Below are 19293 nucleotides of genomic sequence, written 5' to 3' on the forward strand. Positions count from 1 at the left end.
AACTGTCAACTTCAGAAACTCAGAACATGAAATACAAAATCTTAACTATACAAGCTAACTTCTCTGCTCTTTAAGCAGTCTGTTTAGTATGTTAATTATATGTGGATTTTATCTTCAAAGAAAAATGTACTCAGTTTTCCATACTTATTTTTTCTATTTTATGATCTAAAATATGCATAAATGTTTGTTTAAAATATTTCTGAAAGTCTAGAATTAGTTATGGCCCTTCTGATTTCTTCAATAACCGTGGTAAAAATAAATCTTAATACAAGTTTTCAGTATCTTGTTATAATTTTATCTTCAGGGGAAGTTCAAAGATACAGCCTGACACAATCATTTTTAAGACCCCTTCAATGTATTACGTAACAACCAGTTTATTGCATTTCAAACCACCAGAAATATTGTAATGCTAGGAGAGGGGCAATCTTTCCTTAACTTGGAAGATCATCTAAATCCATTTAATCCATTCCAGACTTCCTAATTACTGGATCTTCAAAGTGGCATCAATAGAACAAGGAAAAAAATAAAGGTGGCACCTAAACATCAAAAGTCTGATGGGTTAAGCCACCTGAGATAATATGATTTTTTTCAGATTGTATTAGTTACATAATAACCATCATTAAACCATGACACTATTTTGGTGATTAGCAGAAAATGGTCTGAATTGGTGGTGCTCAATGTACTGCTGAATCTTAACCAAAGTAATCATAAGCAGACATTGTTCACCAAAAATACACATTTTAGAGTTTATTACTGCCACCATATAATGCCAATCTAACCAGTTCTACTTGTTCTATGTATTTTCATGTTGAAATTCCCAGAGATTTAAAATTTCTTCCAATCAGACTCAGAAAACTGGCCATGGCATTATATAATTCCAACCACACAGATACCAAACAACAATATGAAGCATGATTCAAGATAAATTGGAGTAACAGAAATAATGATATGGAAGATTTGATATCTATGCACTAGACTATCAGTGGCTTGCATGCATGTTAGAAGGAGCATTCGAAAGGACAAAAAATCCAAGCACTCTGGTTAGTATTATGATTGTGGGTAATTTGCTATGAAACACAAAATGTCAGTAAAGTGAAAAAAGTAGAGCAAATTCAAGTTTTCAAAAATTATGCTCTTTACGTTTTCAGATGAAACCTAAAATTATGGTTTCGCGTTTGCATTTAACTGGCCATTTTGAAAGGACAGCTATGTAATCTCATTAAACTATGCTATACTCAAAACAGGAAATTTATAATTTGTATTTCACAAATCTGGAACAGCTTAGCATGAAAGACCATGAGATAAAATAGATACTTAATGCCAATGCTTAAGCACTTCAACTTGCAAGTTATCATGTTTTAATAAAATTTCTACAACAGAGTGTGGCAAATTATACTTACAAAATACAATCCTTAGAAAAGAATTTTATGTCTTCAGTGAACAGGGTCAACCTGACATTTGGATAACTCAAGTGCTCTTTTCTGTGGCCATCAATTAGCTTTAGAAGCTACTTCTTGCTCTCTTTTGTTGGATAAAGATAGTTTTTTTTAAGAAAGAGAAAATGTGTTTTGCACAATGTGTAGAAGGAGCAAAGTATATTAATGTACTTCGAGAGGGTATTAATGTAATGTAGGTAACAGGTTTAACAACAAGTAAAAATCAAGACACGTACAGAGAGCACTGCTAGAAGAAAGGTTCAAGAATGGCAAGTTGGGAAAATAATGAAAAATAATTAAAATAATATACTTCATCTTAAAAAACATCAAAATCAGGAAAAAGTAATGATCTTTTTGCTCTTAACATATATGGCTTTAGATTCAAGCATGGCTGGGGAAGGATACGATCAGTGCCCTGGAATAGCACAGAACCTTTCAGCATTTCTCCCATGATGCACCCCACTGACCAGATATCAACTGAAAATAAAATGAGATGATGGATAATTACCATGCCATTCAGAAAATGAGAACCACAACAAGAAAAATATGTACTGAAATTTACATAATGTGACAATGATAAGGAATATAATCCAGCAGTAACAAATTGGAGGGTTTGGGAATTGTATACCAGCAAGCCCTGTACACTTTCATTTTATGTATGTTTTATCTAAAAAGCACTTAAGATGGAAGAACAAACTTTCTTTTCTCATGTGCAAGGATACAGTCCCTTCCAGGAAACAGGATTTTGTGGAGAACCATTTCTGCCATAATGCAACCAACAGACCATAAATCCACTATAAGGTTTAGGTGGGTACGGTTAACAGAAAAATGAAAAGGAAATGCTCTTTAACACGCTGCTACATAACTGTACGAAATGCAACCAAAAGTGCGACAATGGCACTTAACATAAAGTCAGTCAGTCCTTTTAAGAACCAACTGTGAAAACTTAAATTTGTCCGTTTTGAGTTTTGTTACTTAATTTTGTTTAACGATTAAGCAACTGTTTTAGTATATTCATAAAATAGAATAAATTATATTTAACAGAATTTTTAAAAAGGCAATCATTGTATCATAAGAGTTGAAGTTTATAGGAAATTATATCTGAATGCTTTTTGGATTTTAGTTTTACAAATAAAAATAAACGAATATCAAAATTCTCTAACTGAATCTGCCTACTTTTAACATTGGACAGTTGGAATCAGATTCAAAATGATTTTTGTTCCTACATTCTGGCACGTCTGTTTATTTTACAAGTACATTACTTTTTTTGAAATGTAAACGTGTACTTCAAATTCAACTGGAATCTTCAAAAATGAGACTACATGGCAGAACTGAATAAAAGTACATAAAAGTACTGCATCTTGTTAAATCGAACTGTTTGAAAAGTTCATCAGAAGGCACATTCCATTTTTTATGAACATTATGAACCAACATCAGTGTATTTTTAGTTTAAGAAAATTTTTAAAATTCTGGTAACTTTTGAAAATCAGGCTACATTAGTATTGGATCTAATAGTGAAACTGGTGTTTCATGTAGTAAATATTAATGTAGTATGAGGCCTCGTTAACTGGAGCATTCCTCCCTGCTTCCCCCCCCCACCAAGCCCACTTCCATCATGAGATGATCTTGAGCTTCCTAAAGAAAGAATGTTGCAACTTTAATGCTGTCACTTCCTCAGTTTCTTAAAGAGGTGCAGCATCATTAGTACTCCATAATTCCTATTAAATAAGCTGCCAGAGAATTACTGGGATAGATTTGTACCATTAGCAAGACTTCTTGGCCAGCAGCACAATATAACTCGCAGGTGTCTAAGTACTTCTTGAGAACTGGTCTTGATTACCATGCACTGTCAAACTATGGGTATCAAATGGGTATCTTACTGCAGCTCACCAGCTCATACCTGGCCAAAGGCAAGCATCCAAAGACTGATTAGTTTGGATGCAAGATAGTCAGGCTCATGGAATTGGCTACACAGATCTACACAGCATGCATTGTTTTGTGGTCTCCTGGTCTACAAACAGTTTTGAACTGTCTGTTTTAATCTCTTTCAGCCCCACACAGTGTCTCCCAAAAGGGTAATTATGTCATACAGCCCTGAGTTTTATATTAGCCTCCCACCTGAAAGAGACAAATGCATCAGCCTCTGTCCAAATATCAGTGGCTGGATTGATAGTGGGAATGTCACAATTTCTGCAGCACTTTTGTCCCATTTTTATTCAGAGTTAGTGCAAATCTCTCCTCTTATTTCCATCCATATTTTCCTCCTAATCAGCTGTTTAAACATAACCACAATAATGAGAACTAATGGCCCAACTGAGAACTGGTGACTCAACTGACTTGGTGTGCTTGTTCACCCAAATGGTATAAGAGAGCTAAATTATCAACTGTACTCCAATCATTAATATACAACATTTCAACAATGGGGCAATACCACATGTGTGCTTTCACAGCTTGGATGCTTCTAATTTGATTTTTGGGGATTAAAATTTCAAATTTGCCAGAAGAGAAGCTGTGGAGAAAATTCAAGAGAGAGAAAAGAAAAATTGATAGCGCAAGACAGACGATGGATAGATTTTCAACTTGCTATTGTTGCAAATTTACATTTGCACCATATCAGTTTAATGTTTGGCTCATGTCTTCCCTTTAAGTTGAATCACTGGGCTGCATAAGATCCCGCTCAGGTTCAACGGACCTTCCCACGGTCTGCTCCTTGCCCGCTCCAATCCATATGACGGGCAGGATGATAAAATTCCAGCCACTATGTCAGTTACAAAAAAAGTTTGTTTGCCAACAATTGGTTAAAAATTGTAATTCAACCATTGTGATCATAAAATTCAAAATCTGCGCTGAGCAGGCTAATATCAATCAGAGCAAAAATTAGATGTGGCTTCAACCTCCTCAAGCTGAGAGAGCAAGGGCTGAAAGGGCTTTGTTCCTAATAACTCCAGTTGAGAAAACAGATTAGTTCAGCTGCAATGAGTGCCAACAAGAAATGGCTACCTGGGTGATCTTCTCCACCACTACAGGCACCAGTAGAACCACAATCCAACAAGAAGAATTAAAGCTTCAGGAAAGGAAAAATACTGCAAAAAAGGTGACTCAAGAATTCATACCAAATACACATTCACGTCTTCAAACATGCAGCCTGTTTTACAGTTTAGCTTACCATTTTCCTTGTATCCCATTCCTAGGATAACTTCAGGTGCTCTATAATAACGCGTCACTACATATGGGGTCATCATAAAATTAGTACAGGCAGTTCTTGCCAGTCCAAAATCTAGGATTTTCAGAGTGCAATCTGATTTTACTACTATGTTGCTGGGTTTCAAATCCTGTTGTAACCAAAAAAAAATATTTAAAAAGATAGTATACAGCAATTCATCAGTTTAAAGTGCTCAATTCAATTCTTAAACAGCATGTGACTTCAAGATGAATTGGAAAAATCAAACTGACAAAAGTAGCCGCGAGGAAGAATTTGTACAGTGTATTCAGTTCCTAGAACAATATGCTGTGGATCAAACTAGAGATAAGGCTATGTTAAGAACATAAGAACATAAGAAATAGGAGCAGGAATAGGCCATCTAGCCCTTCGAGCCTGTCCCGCCATTCAATAAGATCATGGCTGATCTGAAGTGGCTCAGTTCCACTTTCCCGCTTTCTCCCCATAACCCTTAATCCCCTTGCCTCCCAAAAACCTATCTACCCGCGTCTTAAATATATTCAGTGAGGTAGCCTCCACCACTTCAACGGGCAGAGAATTCCAGAGATTCATCACCCTTTGAGTGAAGAAGTTCCTCCTCAACTCTGTTCTAAACTGCACCCCCCTTATCTTGAGGCTGTGCCCTCTAGTCCTGCTGTCCTTTCTGAGCAGGAAGAACCTCTCCACCTCTACCCTATCCATCCCTTTCATCATCTTATACGTCACAATAAGATCCCCCCCTCATCCTTCTAAACTCTAACGAGTACAAGCCCAGTCTATTCAGCCTCTCTTCATAGCTCAACCCCCTCAACTCTGGTATCAGCCTAGTGAACCTCCTCTGCACTCCCTCCAAGGCCAAAATGTCCTTGCGCAAGTGCGGCGACCAAAACTGCACACAGTACTCCAGCTGCGGCCTCACCAGTGCCCTGGACAGTTGCAGCAAGACCTCCCTACTTTTATATTCAATCCCCCTCGCTATGAAGGCCAGCATCCCATTTGCCTTCCTGACCACCTGCTACACCTGTAGGCTGGGTTTTTGTGACTCATGCACAAGGACCCCCAGGTCCCTCTGCACCGTAGCATGCTGCAGCTTTTCGCCCTGTAAGTAGTAGTCCTTCCTACTATTATTCCTGCCAAAGTGGATAACCTCATACGTGCCAACATTGTATTCCATCTGCCATATTATGTTGCATCTAGTAATGTGTGATGAGGCAGATTTAATAAACAATCTCGGAATAAAAGATCCCCTATGAAACAGTGACCATAATATGGTACAATTAAGCATTCAGTTTGAGGGAAAAAAATTGGGTCAGAAACAATTTGATAAACTTAAATAAGAGTAATTACAAATTAATGAGGGCAGAGTTGACTGGAGTGGACTCGGAAAGGAATTTACCAGGAAAAATGGCTGATTAGCAATGATAGATGTTTATAACTCATAACTAAGATGTACCCCAGAGAGGAAGGAGAATTCTAAGAAGGGGGATCAATTAATCATAGTTAACTAAGGAAGTTAAGGATAGCATTAAACCAAAAGAAAAAACATACAATGGGGCTGAGGCTAGTGAAAAGACAAAGGATTTGGAAAGTTTTAAAAACAAACAGTTGATCAAAAAAAGGAGATAAATGACAAGGGTAACCTAGCAAGCAATATAAAACAGGCAGCAAGAGCTTATTTAAATATATAAAAAAAAGGAAAGGGGGGCCAAATTGAACATAAGCTCCTTAGAGAATGAGACCAGGGAAATAATAATGGGGAACCAGAAAACGACAGAAGTTGAATAAATAAATAGCATCAGTCTTCACAGTAGAAGACATGAAGAACATAAGAAATAGGAGCAGAAGTAGGCCATCTAGCCCTTCGAGCCTGCCCCGCCATTCAATAAGATCATGGCTGATCTGTCGTGGCTCAGTTCCACATTCCCGCCCTCTCCCCATAACCCTTAATCCCCTCGCTTATCAAAAACCCATCAACCCGCGTCTTAAAAATATTTAGCGAGGCAGCCTCCACCACTTCAATGGGCAGAGAATTCCAGAGATTCACCACCCTTCGAGTGAAGAAGTTCCTCCTCAACTCCGTTCTAAACCTCCCCCCCTTTATCTTGAGGCTGTGCCCCCTAGTCCTACTGTCCTTTCTGAGCGGGAAGAGTCTCTCCACCTCTATCCTATCCATCCCATTCATCATCTTATACGTCTCAATGAGATCTCCCCTCATTCTTCTAAACTCTAACGAGTACAAGCCTAGTTTATTCAGCCTCTCCTCATAGTTCAACCCCCTCAACTCCGGTATCAGCCTAGTGAACCTCCTCTGCACTCCCTCCAAGGCCAAAATATCCTTGTGTAAGTGCGGCGACCAAAACTGCACACAGTACTCCAGCTGCGGCCTCACCAATGCCCTATACAGCTGCAGCAAGACCTCCCTACTTTTATATTCAATCCCCCTCGCTATGAAGGCCAGCATCCCATTCGCCTTCCTGACCACCTGCTGCACCTGCAGGCTGGGTTTTAATAACATTACAAAACACTAAATAATCAAGGGCCAAGAGTGGGATGAGTGAGGAGGAGAAATAATAACTATCATTAGGTAGAAAAGTACTAATACAACTAATGGGGCTAAAGGCCGATAAGTCCCCTCGACCTGATGAGTTGCATTCTAGGATATTACAGGAAGTAACTACAGCGAGTGGATGCACTGGTAGTAATCTTCCAAGAATTCTTGAATTCTGAAAATGTTCTAGAGGGCTGGAAAACTCCCAATGAAACACCCTTACTCTAAAAGAGAGGGAGACAAAAAGCAGGTAACTAAAGGCCAATTAACTTAATATCTGTCATTGGGAAAAAGTTGGGAGTCCGTTTTAAAGTTTGTAATAGCAGAGCATTTAAAAAACATAATATAATCAGAGTCAGCATGGCCCCACGAAGGGGAAATCATGCCTAACAAATATATAAGAATTCGTTGAGGTGACAGCGAACAGGATAGATAAAGTGAAACCAGTAGAGGGAAACAGACAGGTCAAGTGAGTGGGCAAAAACTTGGCAGATGAAATATAATGTGGGGAAATGTGAAGTTATGCACTTCGATAGGAAGAATAAAGAAACTGAGTATTACTTAAATGGAGACGGATTTGGGGGGTCCTTGTGCTCAAGTCAAAAAAGCTATGCAAGCTCATCAGGTAATAGGCAAGGCAAATGCAATGTTGGTCTTTATTTCAAAGGAAATGGAGTACAATAGTAAAGAAGTCTTACCAAAACTACACAAGGCAGTAGTTAGAGCACATTGTGCTAGAGGAATTAGTTAGAGGAATATTGTGAACAGTACAGGTCCCCATATCTAAGGAAAGATATACTGGCATTGGAGACCAGGAAAGGTTCAGTAGGTTGATCCCCGGTAAGAAAGATTTTCTTATGAGGAGAGGTTGAGCAGGTTGGGCATGTACTCAGAAGAATGAGAGGCAACCTTGAGACATACAGGATGCACAGAGGGCTTGACAGGGTAGATGCTGAGAGGTTGTTTCCCCCTAAAGTCAAGAACAAAATGATATAATCAGAGTAAGGGCTCACCCATTTGAAAGAGAAATTAGGTGGAACGTCTTCTCTCAGAGGATAGCAAATCTGTGGAATTCTTTACCACAGGGAGCTGCAGAGGCTGGGTTGTTACACGTGTTCAAGGCTGAGACAGATAGATTTTAAGCAGTAAGGGAGTCAAGGATTATGGGGATAAGAAAGTGGAGCTGATGATTGTCATATCAGGTGAGTCATGATCTTACTGAATGGCACAGCAGGCACGATGGACCAAATAGCCTACTCCTGCTCTTACATTTTATGGTCTGAAGTATACCTATGATTCAGACTACAAACTAGATTTTTCTGTGGCATTAGAGAAAAATCAATAAGATGTTTCCTATCCTCACAATCTATTAAAAATGCAGTGAATTAGACCAACTTTTAGCAGAAAATTTTTCAAAGTTATTTTGTAGTACAGAATGAATATTGCTGAAACAAAAGAGGAATGCCAAAGCTTTTATCTTGAATCCATCTGGACATTTTGAAGGATACCAGTACATGGGATAGACAATAATTTATTCTGTATGAGAACAGAAATGCTGATTTGTGGCAAGTGAACTCAACCACTCAGCATTCTCTTTTCATACAGAATAAATTATGTGTGCAGATCACCAACAACCTGTCCCAGTTCCTCCATGTGGATGCTAAAGTCAAGAAAGCCCATCAATACCTCTACTTTCTCAGGAGACTAAGGAAATTCCACTTGACCGCTACAATTCTCATCAACTTTGATAGATGCATCCTAGAAAGCATTCTTTCCGGTTGTATCATAGCTCGATATGGCTCCTGCTCAGTCCTAAACTGCAATAAACTACAAAGGGTCGTGAATGAAGCCCAGTCCATCACTCAAACCAGCCTCCCATCCACTGACACAATTTACACTTCCCACTGCCTCGAAAAAGCAGCCAGAATAATCAAGGACCCCACGTGCCCTGGAAATACTTTTTTCCACCTTCTCCCGTCGGGAAAAAGACACAAAAGCCTGAGGTCACGTAACAACTGGCTCAAACACAGTTTCTTCCCTGTTGCCATCAGGCTTTTGAATGGACCTACTTTGCATTAAGTTGATCTTTTCCTACACCCTAGCTATGACTAACAATACATTCTGCACTCTCTCCTTTACTTCCCTATATACAATATGCTTTATTTGTTTAATGCACAAGAAACAACATTTTTCACCGTATACTAATACATGCAATAATAATAAATCAAAAATAAATTTTTGTTTTCCCTTTATACTAGTATTCTCATGAAGTGTCCTGATGAGTGCAAGACAAAAAGTTTCAGCATCCTTCTTTTCTCAGCAATACTTGAGAAAATGATGTATTTGTCACCTATGTTCAAACACATAAGAACTTTTGCCACAGTATAACAACATACTTTGTCAGGTACGTTATGTGCTCCTTTCCACCTTCTCCCGTCGGGAAAAAGACACAAAAGCCTGAGGTCACGTAACAACTGGCTCAAACACAGTTTCTTCCCTGTTGCCATCAGGCTTTTGAATGGACCTACTTTGCATTAAGTTGATCTTTTCCTACACCCTAGCTATGACTAACAATACATTCTGCACTCTCTCCTTTACTTCCCTATATACAATATGCTTTATTTGTTTAATGCACAAGAAACAACATTTTTCACCATATACTAATACATGCAATAATAATAAATCAAAAATAAATTTTTGTTTTCCCTTTATACTAGTATTCTCATGAAGTGTCCTGATGAGTGCAAGACAAAAAGTTTCAGCATCCTTCTTTTCTCAGCAATACTTGAGAAAATGATGTATTTGTCACCTATGTTCAAACACATAAGAACTTTTGCCACAGTATAACAACATACTTTGTCAGGTAACTGAATAAAGTAAAACCCTGAATACCTACTCTGTGGATAATGCCAGCTGAATGAAGGTGCTTAATACCACATAACATCTGGTATAGAAGGTAGGACATTCTCTCATGGTCTAGCTCCATATGGATGACCTGGCACAAGTTGGCATCCATCAACTCCATAACCAAGTAACTACAGAATATAGAATTAACATTACAATGTTTATATATTTCATGAGACATTAGTCCTTCACAGGGAAATTTCAAAATCTGTTACTTTTGTCACATTTTATTCAAATACTTACACATCTTGGAATTCTTCTAAAGACTTCTGTGGTGTAAATACATTTAACAAACTAATAATCTGCAAGAAGAAATTTAAATTATCAGCCTTATTTAGAATTGTTATAGCTGTACTACTTCCAAAGTGCTCACTTTATCGATGAGGGATTAACACAGTTCCAAACAGTCATATTGGACTTAAAACATTAACTCTCTTTCAATAATAAATAAAAGCAAATTACTGCGGATGCTGGAATCTGAAACCAAAAGAGAAAACCAGAAAAACTGGAAAATCTCAGCAGGTCTGGAACATGTGTAAGGATAGAAAAGAGCTGACATTTTGAGTCCAACTCTCTTTCTCTCTCCACAGATGCTGTCAGACCTGCTGAATTTTAAGCATTTTCTGTTTTTATTTCAGATTTCCAGCATCCGCAGTATTTTGTTTTTATGTTACTACACATTCCCTGGCTACTCAACATGAACATTACAACCTGAACACGCAAAAGTCATGCAGTGCATATTTCTGAAACAAGTTGCATGCAAAAGGAGAATTAAAATTATTTTCTGCGCACTCTACAGAAAGATAGACAGTATCGTAGGGATTCAATTCTGTTCCACTGCACGTTTTAAACTCAGCAGTTGGAAGATTGAGAAAATTTGGCACGAAAATTTTTAAAATACTTTCTCTTTGTACAGTTTTATTTTCATTTAATTCTACTTGAATTATAGGAGTCGCTAACTATCCATTCCACTGCCATAATTACTTCAGTTCATTTCTTTCAGATGTGTGCGTCTTCAGTGTATCTTTGCATGTTTATACTTAGGAATTTAAAGTGACTCAATGATCTTTGCGCAATAATACTTAGGAAATCAAATTAAACAAGTGGATTCTTGAAATTAAATTTAAGTTTTGTGAAGAAAACCAAAGGATTAGATAACTGCAGAAATCTAAACAAAGAACAAACAGGTTTCAAGAAAATGCATACGAGCTTGAATTTTAAACCTAAAATTGCAGTGCACAAGTCAGTCACAATAATTTTTTAAGATCATTTTTACAAATCATATAGACAAGCAACAATAATGCACTATTTAATTGTGCTAGTTTTCAAACCTGTGGATGCAAAACAAATATTCTGTCTTACTGTAAGTTTACTTTAGCTGTTCACCATCTTTAACTTGCGCAAGACAATGGAATGTTACAGGAATATTTTTGGACTCACATTTTTATGATTAACACACTTAAGAAGAACAAGCTCTCTGTAAGCTCTCTTTGCATGAGTTTGGTTCTGGAAAGGTCTACTGAGTTTCTTAACAGCAACGCTTCCATCAAGTACACTATCATATGCAGCACTGTAATTGAAAAAAAGTTAAATTTTTCCTACATATAAATGCTGAGGAAAAAAAAGTAACTTAAGATATGTATCTTTCAGGAAAGGGAAAACATATAAATCGGTAGAGAAAGGTCCAAGCTACAGAGCAGCATAGCAATAATGGAAGGGGATAGAATTTTAATGGTAACAATAAATCAGTCAATCAGGCCAAATCAGGGAAAAAGTCAAGAAGTCATAAACGAAGATACTTTTCCTGAACACATGAAGCATTTGAAACAAGATAAAGGAAAAAACAGCATAAACAGAGAAAATGGGTTTGATCTAATAATAGCCATTTTGGAGATTGGTTACACAGTGAACAAGGCTGCAAACTCATTATTCCAGTGTATGGATGCTTCAATAAGACAGGCAAAATGGAAGAGCAAGGTGGAGAGGCAGAAACTGCCATGATGCTAAAGAATGAAAGGACAGCAATGAGAAAAAATCTTGGCTCATACATCAGCAAGTAGAATCAGTTGGGATAGAGGTAAGAAGTAAAGGGCAGAAACAATGGTGACAGTAGTCATACTGTTGGCTACAGTACTGACCACAAGAAGAGCTTGCAACAAAGGTAATACAATAATCGTGGAAACTTTAATCTGCATGTAGATTGGGCAAACCAAATTGGTAGTATGGAATGAGAAATTTATGGAATTCCACTTTATAGAATGCATTGGAGACATTTCCGTATATTAAAACCTCATGGAAGCAACTTGGGAACAGGCCATTTTAGATTCTGCCTTCTGAGAAGAGACTGGGCTAATTAGTAGTTTCATATCACTGAATCCTTGGGGGAAGATGAAAAATTTCACATCGAAAATAGACCGGTGAAGTACTTGGCCCAAAATAAGAGTGTTTAACTTAAATAAAGTCAATTTCATAGGTACAAGAGGCGAGTTCATGAAGGTGCTTTGGCAATCAGTTTAAAAAGTAGAATTGTAGATAACCTGGTCATAAACATAATTATCAACATGTACACATTGAGAAAAATAAAAACAATGAAAAAATTATCTATTCATGACTGAAGAGATTTATGGATAGCAGTACACTGAATCTTATAATACTGCAAAAAGTGTAGTAAATATGAGGACTGAGAGATTTCAGAAACCAGAAAAGAATGGCCAAAGATTTGATAAAAAAAACAAAAAATGGGAATGAGTGTAGAGAGGATCAGGGGCAGGCTGGATCAAAAATTAGCCCCATTGGTCAGCATGTTTGTTCCTCAATTCCATCTGCCTCCCAGCCATCATTTTTGTGAAGACAAGATTGGTGTCAGCATGGCAACCTATCCGGCCCATTAAGAGCTCGAGGCCAAGTAAAGGAATCACACACCCTTCTCCCCACTCACCTGCCAATCCCCGTGCATGGCTAATCCACCTAACCATAGAAACTATACAGCATAGAAGAGGGTCGTTCGGCCCATCTTATCCATGCCAACCCAAAGGCACTCAGGTGCTTACTAATTTAATTTTCCTGCACATGGTCCACATTCCTGCAATTTAGAGCACTTAAGGTGCAGTTTCAGGTACTTATCAAATGAGTTTAGAGTGTCTTTCTCTACCATCAACTCAGACATCATATTCAAGACATCTATCACCCTCTTCATGAGAAAACATGCTTCCTGATCCTTCTGCCACTTAGGTTGAATCCATGACCTCTGGCTTCTGAACTCTGTGTCAAGGGAAACTGATTCATCCTGTTTAGTCTCTCCATATCCCTCACACTTCTGTATATCTCAATTATGTCACTCCTCAGCCTTCTCTGTTCCAAGGAAAACAATCTCTCCTCGTAGCTACAATTCACTAGCCTTGGCAACAGTCTAGTAAATCTTCTCCGCACTCTGTTCAGAATAATTACGTTCTTCTCGTAACGTGGTGACTAGAACTGCACACAATACACCAGTCGTAGCCTCACCAGTGTTTTCAGTTTCATCACTATATCCCTACTTTTGTTTTCAGTATCTCTGACAATGAAGGAGAGCATTCCATATGCTTTCTTCACAACTTTATCTACCTTTAGGGACCTGGATCCTCACTTCATCTAGCCCTCTCAATATATTCTTATTTATTGTGTATTCCCTTTCACTGTTTGACCTCCCTAAATGCATTACCTCATAGTTATCAGAGATGAACTCCATCTGCTAGTTCCCAGTCCACCCCACCAACCCATCTACATCATTTTTGGAGCTTACAGCTATCCTCTACACTGTGCATACATCTTTGGACACTAAGGGGCAATTTAGCTTGGCTAAGCCACACAACCTGCACAGCTTTGGACTATGGGAGGAAACTGAAGCACCCAGAGGAAACCCATGTAGACACAGGGAGGATGAACAAACTACACATGCAGTCACCCGAGACCGGAATCCATCCCAGGTCCCTGCCAATCACTATGCCACCACGCCGCTTAATTAGCTGCAGAACAGTCTCAGGGCAAGTAAGGCCCTCAACGTCCAGAAAAGTCCTAATCCGTGACTGTTAACCCCAGTCCCAACTTCAGTCTCCTGCAGCAGGAGAAAAAGTCCAGCCTTTCACACCTGTCTTTTCTGAAGTTACAAAAAAAACTAATGGGAATAGTGGAGAACCTATGGTCTAATGAGAATGACAGACAAATAAGAATGAGGAATTTGAAGTAATCGATGTTATAGCAATAGTACATTGAGCAACGAATGGGATCAAAAGTTAACAAAATTCAGAGAATGGAATAGGAATAGAGGGGCAATTTTCAGGTTGGCAAGCTGTTAACAGTGAGGTGCCACAAGGATCAGTGCTGGAGCTTGGCTCTTTACAATCTAGATTAATGACTTAGATGAAGGGAAAACAGCAACATACAAAAGGACAAGAGACCAAAAAATGTACGCAAACAAGAGGGACAAGTATTTATGCAAATGAAAGTGCTAAGGAACAAGAGCTGTCCAGCCTCTCTCCTTCAAGCCATGGAAAAGTGAACCCAATATATTCACAGCAAATATTTCAGACTTTATTTCTGAAAAAATTTAGTATACACTTACCAGACAATTCCCTGAGCCCCTGAACCTATGGGCTTCAATGACTGGTAACGTTTAAGAACCGTGAAAGTAGAATCACCAACTTGTACACTGTAGAATCCTGTCTCACTGTTAATTTCAGTCATGTTGTAGTGTTTTCTGTAACAGAATCTATAATAAAAATTCTGGACAAAAAGCAAAGATTTATACCTTAGTTTTTAACCAAATTATTTGTCCTGAAAAATGATCCTGATAGCAGTTACAATTTATTTTCAAGATTTTGCAATGTGAACATAACAATTCTATTTTTCCTTGAGAGAGACATTATGCGATTTGTTAGAACAGTTATCAATAAGTAACTTCACCTAGATTTGGACTGAACTAGAGATGGTGATATTTAACCTCCTCATATTGAACATATCTCACATTCAATTACAATAAATCAAAATCTTGTACTTTGTCTACAAAATCTTGCCTTTTATTTCCATGTTTTTGGTCATACATTAGCATCAACATTTCCCACATGTTGAATCTAAAATGCATACACAAACTAACAATGTAATTATACCTTCCCACCATACAAGTATTGGTACTCCAACTGCACAACTGGTATACTTAACTGTAAGCATAAATTAAAGAATAGGTAAAAATTAATACAATGTATGCTTTTAAGATGGTGTTGACCTTTTTCCTTGCGTTCTAAACTCAATGTGCCTGAAACTATGCTTGATCTTAACTCCGCGTATAGCATTAGACAAGTTAGATAGGGCAAGAGTGAAGAAACCCCAACTATAAGTAATCCTGGATGATTCTTTCCCAGACTTCTCAATTATGTCAACTCAGCTGGGTGAATAATGAATAATATTCTGGGCTCTCCTTTCACTTTCTGCAATTAAATGGATTTTAAGAGAGTTTAAAATCTTGCCCTTGAAGTCTAGATTCAGGTTTAACATTCATCATATGATAGAAAACATTGGAAAGGTGTGAAAAGTGCAATGTCAATTTTATCCTTGCCTGCAAATCTTGACTTTAAAAAGCAAATACATTAGTCACTTCCCATCCTCCCCACCCTTTTCCTTTCTTGGAGAAGAAGTATAACTTAGAATAATGCTTTTGTAAATCAAGAGGTCTGCTGCATCTGCATTCCCCAAAATCTAGTTTACACAACAGAAGGTGGAATCAGTTTGGGTGAAAAGAAATAACAAAGGTTAAAAACAATGATGACAGTAATTTATAAACTAAATAGTCGCTTTACCACCAAACATAATACTGATCACCAAATAGGAGGAGCTTGTAACAAAGGTATTGCGATAGTCATGGTGGACTTTAATCTTCAGGTAAACTGCAATACAACGACTGGACCCAAACAACAAAATTATTCAACATTTTAAACACTGAGTATTTTAAGTGGAAAATACTTAACAGCCTCCACTTGCAATTAAAAGATAGCATTCTGATTCAAATATCATCAAATAAATACATGATCAGATAACACTGAGGTTCTTCAAACTTTCATACAGGACACAAGAAGAAACAGTCTCCTTCTCACATCCCCAGCCTCTCTTTTATAGTCAGCAAAATTAACATGGTTACTAAGTTTGCAGATAATGCCAAAATTGGTGATATAGTGGACATTAAAGAAGGTTGCCAAAGACGACAACAGGACCTTGGTCAGCTGGGCTAGTGGGCCAAGGAATGGCTGACTAGTTGGACTTTAATTCAGAAAAATGTGAGGTGTTGTATTTGGTAAGACAAACCACAGTAGAACCTACACAGCCCTGGAGAGTGTTTTCAAATGAAGACCCCCAGGACTGCAAGTTACACAGCTCCTTGAAAGTGGCGTCACACGGTAGTGAAAGAGGTGTCTGGCACACTTGCTTTTGTCAGAGCACTGAGTATTGGAGTTGGGATGTTATGTTACAACCATGCAAGACATTGGTAAGGCCACATTTGGAGTACTGGGCACAATTCTAGTCATCCTGATAAAGGAAGGAAGTTACTAAACTGAAAACTGAACTGAAATGTTGATACTTAACCTCCCCATATTGAACATATCTCACATTCAACTACAATAAATCAAAGCTTTATACTTTGTCTACAAAATCTTGCCTTTTATTTCCATGTCTTTGGTCATACTTTAGCACCAACATTTCCCACATGTTGAATATAAAATGCATACACAAACTAATAACGTGATTACACGTGGATCAGGATAACTAAAACAAAGCTTATTAGTATGTTACCAGGACTGGAAGGTTTGTATTATAAGGAGGGGCTGGATAGACTGGGACATTTTTCCCTGCAGCTTAGGAGCGTGAGGGGTGACCTGATGGAGGTTTATAAAATCATGAAGGGCATAGGTAAGGTGAATACCCAAGATCTTTTCCCCAGGGGAGGGGAGTCCAAAACTAGTTGGAATAGGTTTAAGGTGAGAGGGGAAAAATTTTAAAGGGATCTGAGGGGCAACTTTTTCAAACAGAGGCTGGTGCATGCATGGGGTGAGCTGCCAGAGGAGGTGGTAGAGGCGGGTACAATTACAACATTTAAAAGACATTCAGATAGGTGCACGGGTAAGAAAGTGCTAGAAGGATAACAGCCAAACACAGGCAAAAGGGACGAGTTCAGTGTAGGAAGTCTGATCGACATGAATGAGTTGGGCCGAAGGGTCAATTTATGTGCAGTTGGGGAGACGGCAACAGTAGGGGGAATGAAGGTAGCAGTTGGGGGTAGGAGGTGAGGGGAGCAGTTGTGTGGGGGAGGTTTGAGGGGAGCAGTGGGGAGAGGAGGGATGAGGGGAACAGTGGCGGGGAGGGATGAGAGTAGCGGTGGGGGTGAGGAGGGAGGGGAGCGGTGGGGGTGAGGAGGGAGGGGAGCGGTGGGGGTGGGGTGAGGTGAGGTGAGGAGTGGAGGGGAGGGGAGGGGAGTGGAGGGGAGGGGAGGGGAGTGGAGGGGAGGGGAGGGGAGGGGAGGGGAGGGGAGTGGAGGGGAGTGGAGGGGAGGGGAGGGGAGGGGAGTGGAGGGGAGTGGAGGGGAAGGGGGGGAGGGGAAGGGGGGGAGGGGAAGGGGGGAAGGGGGGAAGGGGGGAGGGGAAGGGGGGAAGGGGGGGGAGGGGAAGGGGGGAAGGGGGGGGAGGGGAAGGGGGGAAGGGGGGGGAGGGGAAGGGGGGAAGGGGGGGAAGGGGGGAAGGGGGGAAGGGGGGGAAGGGGGGAAGGGGGGGAGGGGAGGGGAAGGGGGGGAGGGGAAGGGGGGGAGGGGGGGAGGGGAAGGGGGGGAGGGGGGGAGGGGAAGGGGGGGAGGGGGGGAGGGGAAGGGGGGGAGGGGGGGAGGGGAAGGGGGGGAGGGGGGGAGGGGAAGGGGGGGAGGGGGGGAGGGGAAGGGGGGGAGGGGGGGAGGGGAAGGGGGGGAGGGGGGGAGGGGGGAGGGGGAGGGGGGGGAGGGGGGGAGGGGAAGGGGGGAAGGGGGGGAGGGGAAGGGGGGGAGGGGGGGGGAAGGGGGGGAGGGGGGGGGAAGGGGGGGAGGGGAAGGGGGGAAGGGGAAGGGGGAGGGGAAGGGGGGGAGGGGGGGGGGAGGGGAAGGGGGGGAGGTGGGGGGGAGGGGAAGGGGGGGAGGGGAAGGGGGGGAGGGGAAGGGGGGGAGGGGAAGGGGGGGAGGGGAAGGGGGAGGGGAAGGGGAAGGGGGAGGGGAGGGGAGGGGGGGGGAGGGGGAGGGGAGGGGGGGGAGGGGGAGGGGAGGGGGGGGAAGGGGGAGGGGAGGGGGGGGGGGAAGGGGGAGGGGAGGGGGGGGAAGGGGGAGGGGGGGGGAAGGGGGAGGGGAGGGGGGGAAGGGGGAGGGGAGGAAGGGGGGAAGGGGGAGGGAGGGGGGGAGGGGAGCGGGGGGGAGGGGGAGGGGAGCGGGGGGGAGGGGAGGGGGAGGGGGGGGAGGGGGAGGGGGGGGAGGGGGGGGAGAGGGGAGGGGGGGGAGGGGAGGGGGGGAGGGGGCGGGGGGGGGGAGGGGGCGGGGGGGGCGGGGGGGGCGGGGGGGGCGGGGGGGGCGGGGGGCGGGAGGGGAGGGGGGGCGGGGGGGGCGGGAGGGGAGGGGGGCGGGGGGGCGGGAGGGGAGGGGGGCGGGGGGCGGGAGGAGGGGGGAAGGGGGAAGGGGGAAGGGGGGAAGGGGGGAAGGGGGAAGGGGGGGAGGGGGGAGGGGGAAGGGGGAAGGGGGGGAGGGGGAAGGGGGGGAGGGGGAAGGGGGGGAGGGGGGAGGGGGGGAGGGGGAATGAGGGGAGGGGGAATGAGGGGAGTGGGGAGGGGGGAGGGGGGAATGAGGGGAGGGGGGAATGAGGGGAGAGGGGAGGGGGGAATGAGGGGAGGGGGGAGGGGGGAATTAGGGGAGGGGAGGGGGAGGGGGGAGGGGGAGGGGGGAATGAGGGGAGGGGGGAGGGGGGAGGGGGGAGGGGGGAGGGGGAATGAGGGTAGGGGGGAGGGGGGAATGAGGGGAGGGGGGAGGGGGGAGGGGGGAATGAGGGGAGGGGGGAGGGGGGAATGAGGGGAGGGGGGAGGGGGGAATGAGGGGAGGGGGAGGGGGGAATGAGGGGAGGGGGAGGGGGAGGGGGAATGAGGGGAGGGGGAGGGGGGAATGAGGGGGAGGGGGAGGG

General features: G+C 42.2%; 1 protein-coding gene across 3 annotated transcripts in view; it reads right to left on the minus strand.

Moving 5' to 3' along the window:
* Positions 1-19293, minus strand: part of LOC145351834 (mitogen-activated protein kinase 9) — a 55612-nt gene that overhangs the window by 30362 nt on the left and 5957 nt on the right. For 2 of the 3 annotated variants that reach the window (XM_080201518.1, XM_080201521.1), the window contains exons 2-7: positions 14688-14822; positions 11528-11657; positions 10331-10389; positions 10080-10218; positions 4603-4768; positions 1842-1913 (exon numbers count right to left, since the gene is read on the minus strand). In XM_080201518.1, the coding sequence (XP_080057644.1) occupies positions 1842-1913; positions 4603-4768; positions 10080-10218; positions 10331-10389; positions 11528-11657; positions 14688-14809 (688 nt within the window). In that variant the 5' untranslated portion in view covers positions 14810-14822. Of the gene's footprint in view, positions 1-1841; positions 1914-4602; positions 4769-10079; positions 10219-10330; positions 10390-11527; positions 11658-14687; positions 14849-19293 lie in introns of all 3 variants that reach the window. The other variant, XM_080201520.1, reaches the window with a different exon arrangement.

Source organism: Carcharhinus amblyrhynchos, chromosome 13 (genome assembly GCF_965287045.1).
Source record: "Carcharhinus amblyrhynchos chromosome 13, sCarAmb.v2.hapA, whole genome shotgun sequence".
In the NCBI taxonomy this organism is placed as follows: Eukaryota; Metazoa; Chordata; class Chondrichthyes; order Carcharhiniformes; family Carcharhinidae; genus Carcharhinus; species Carcharhinus amblyrhynchos.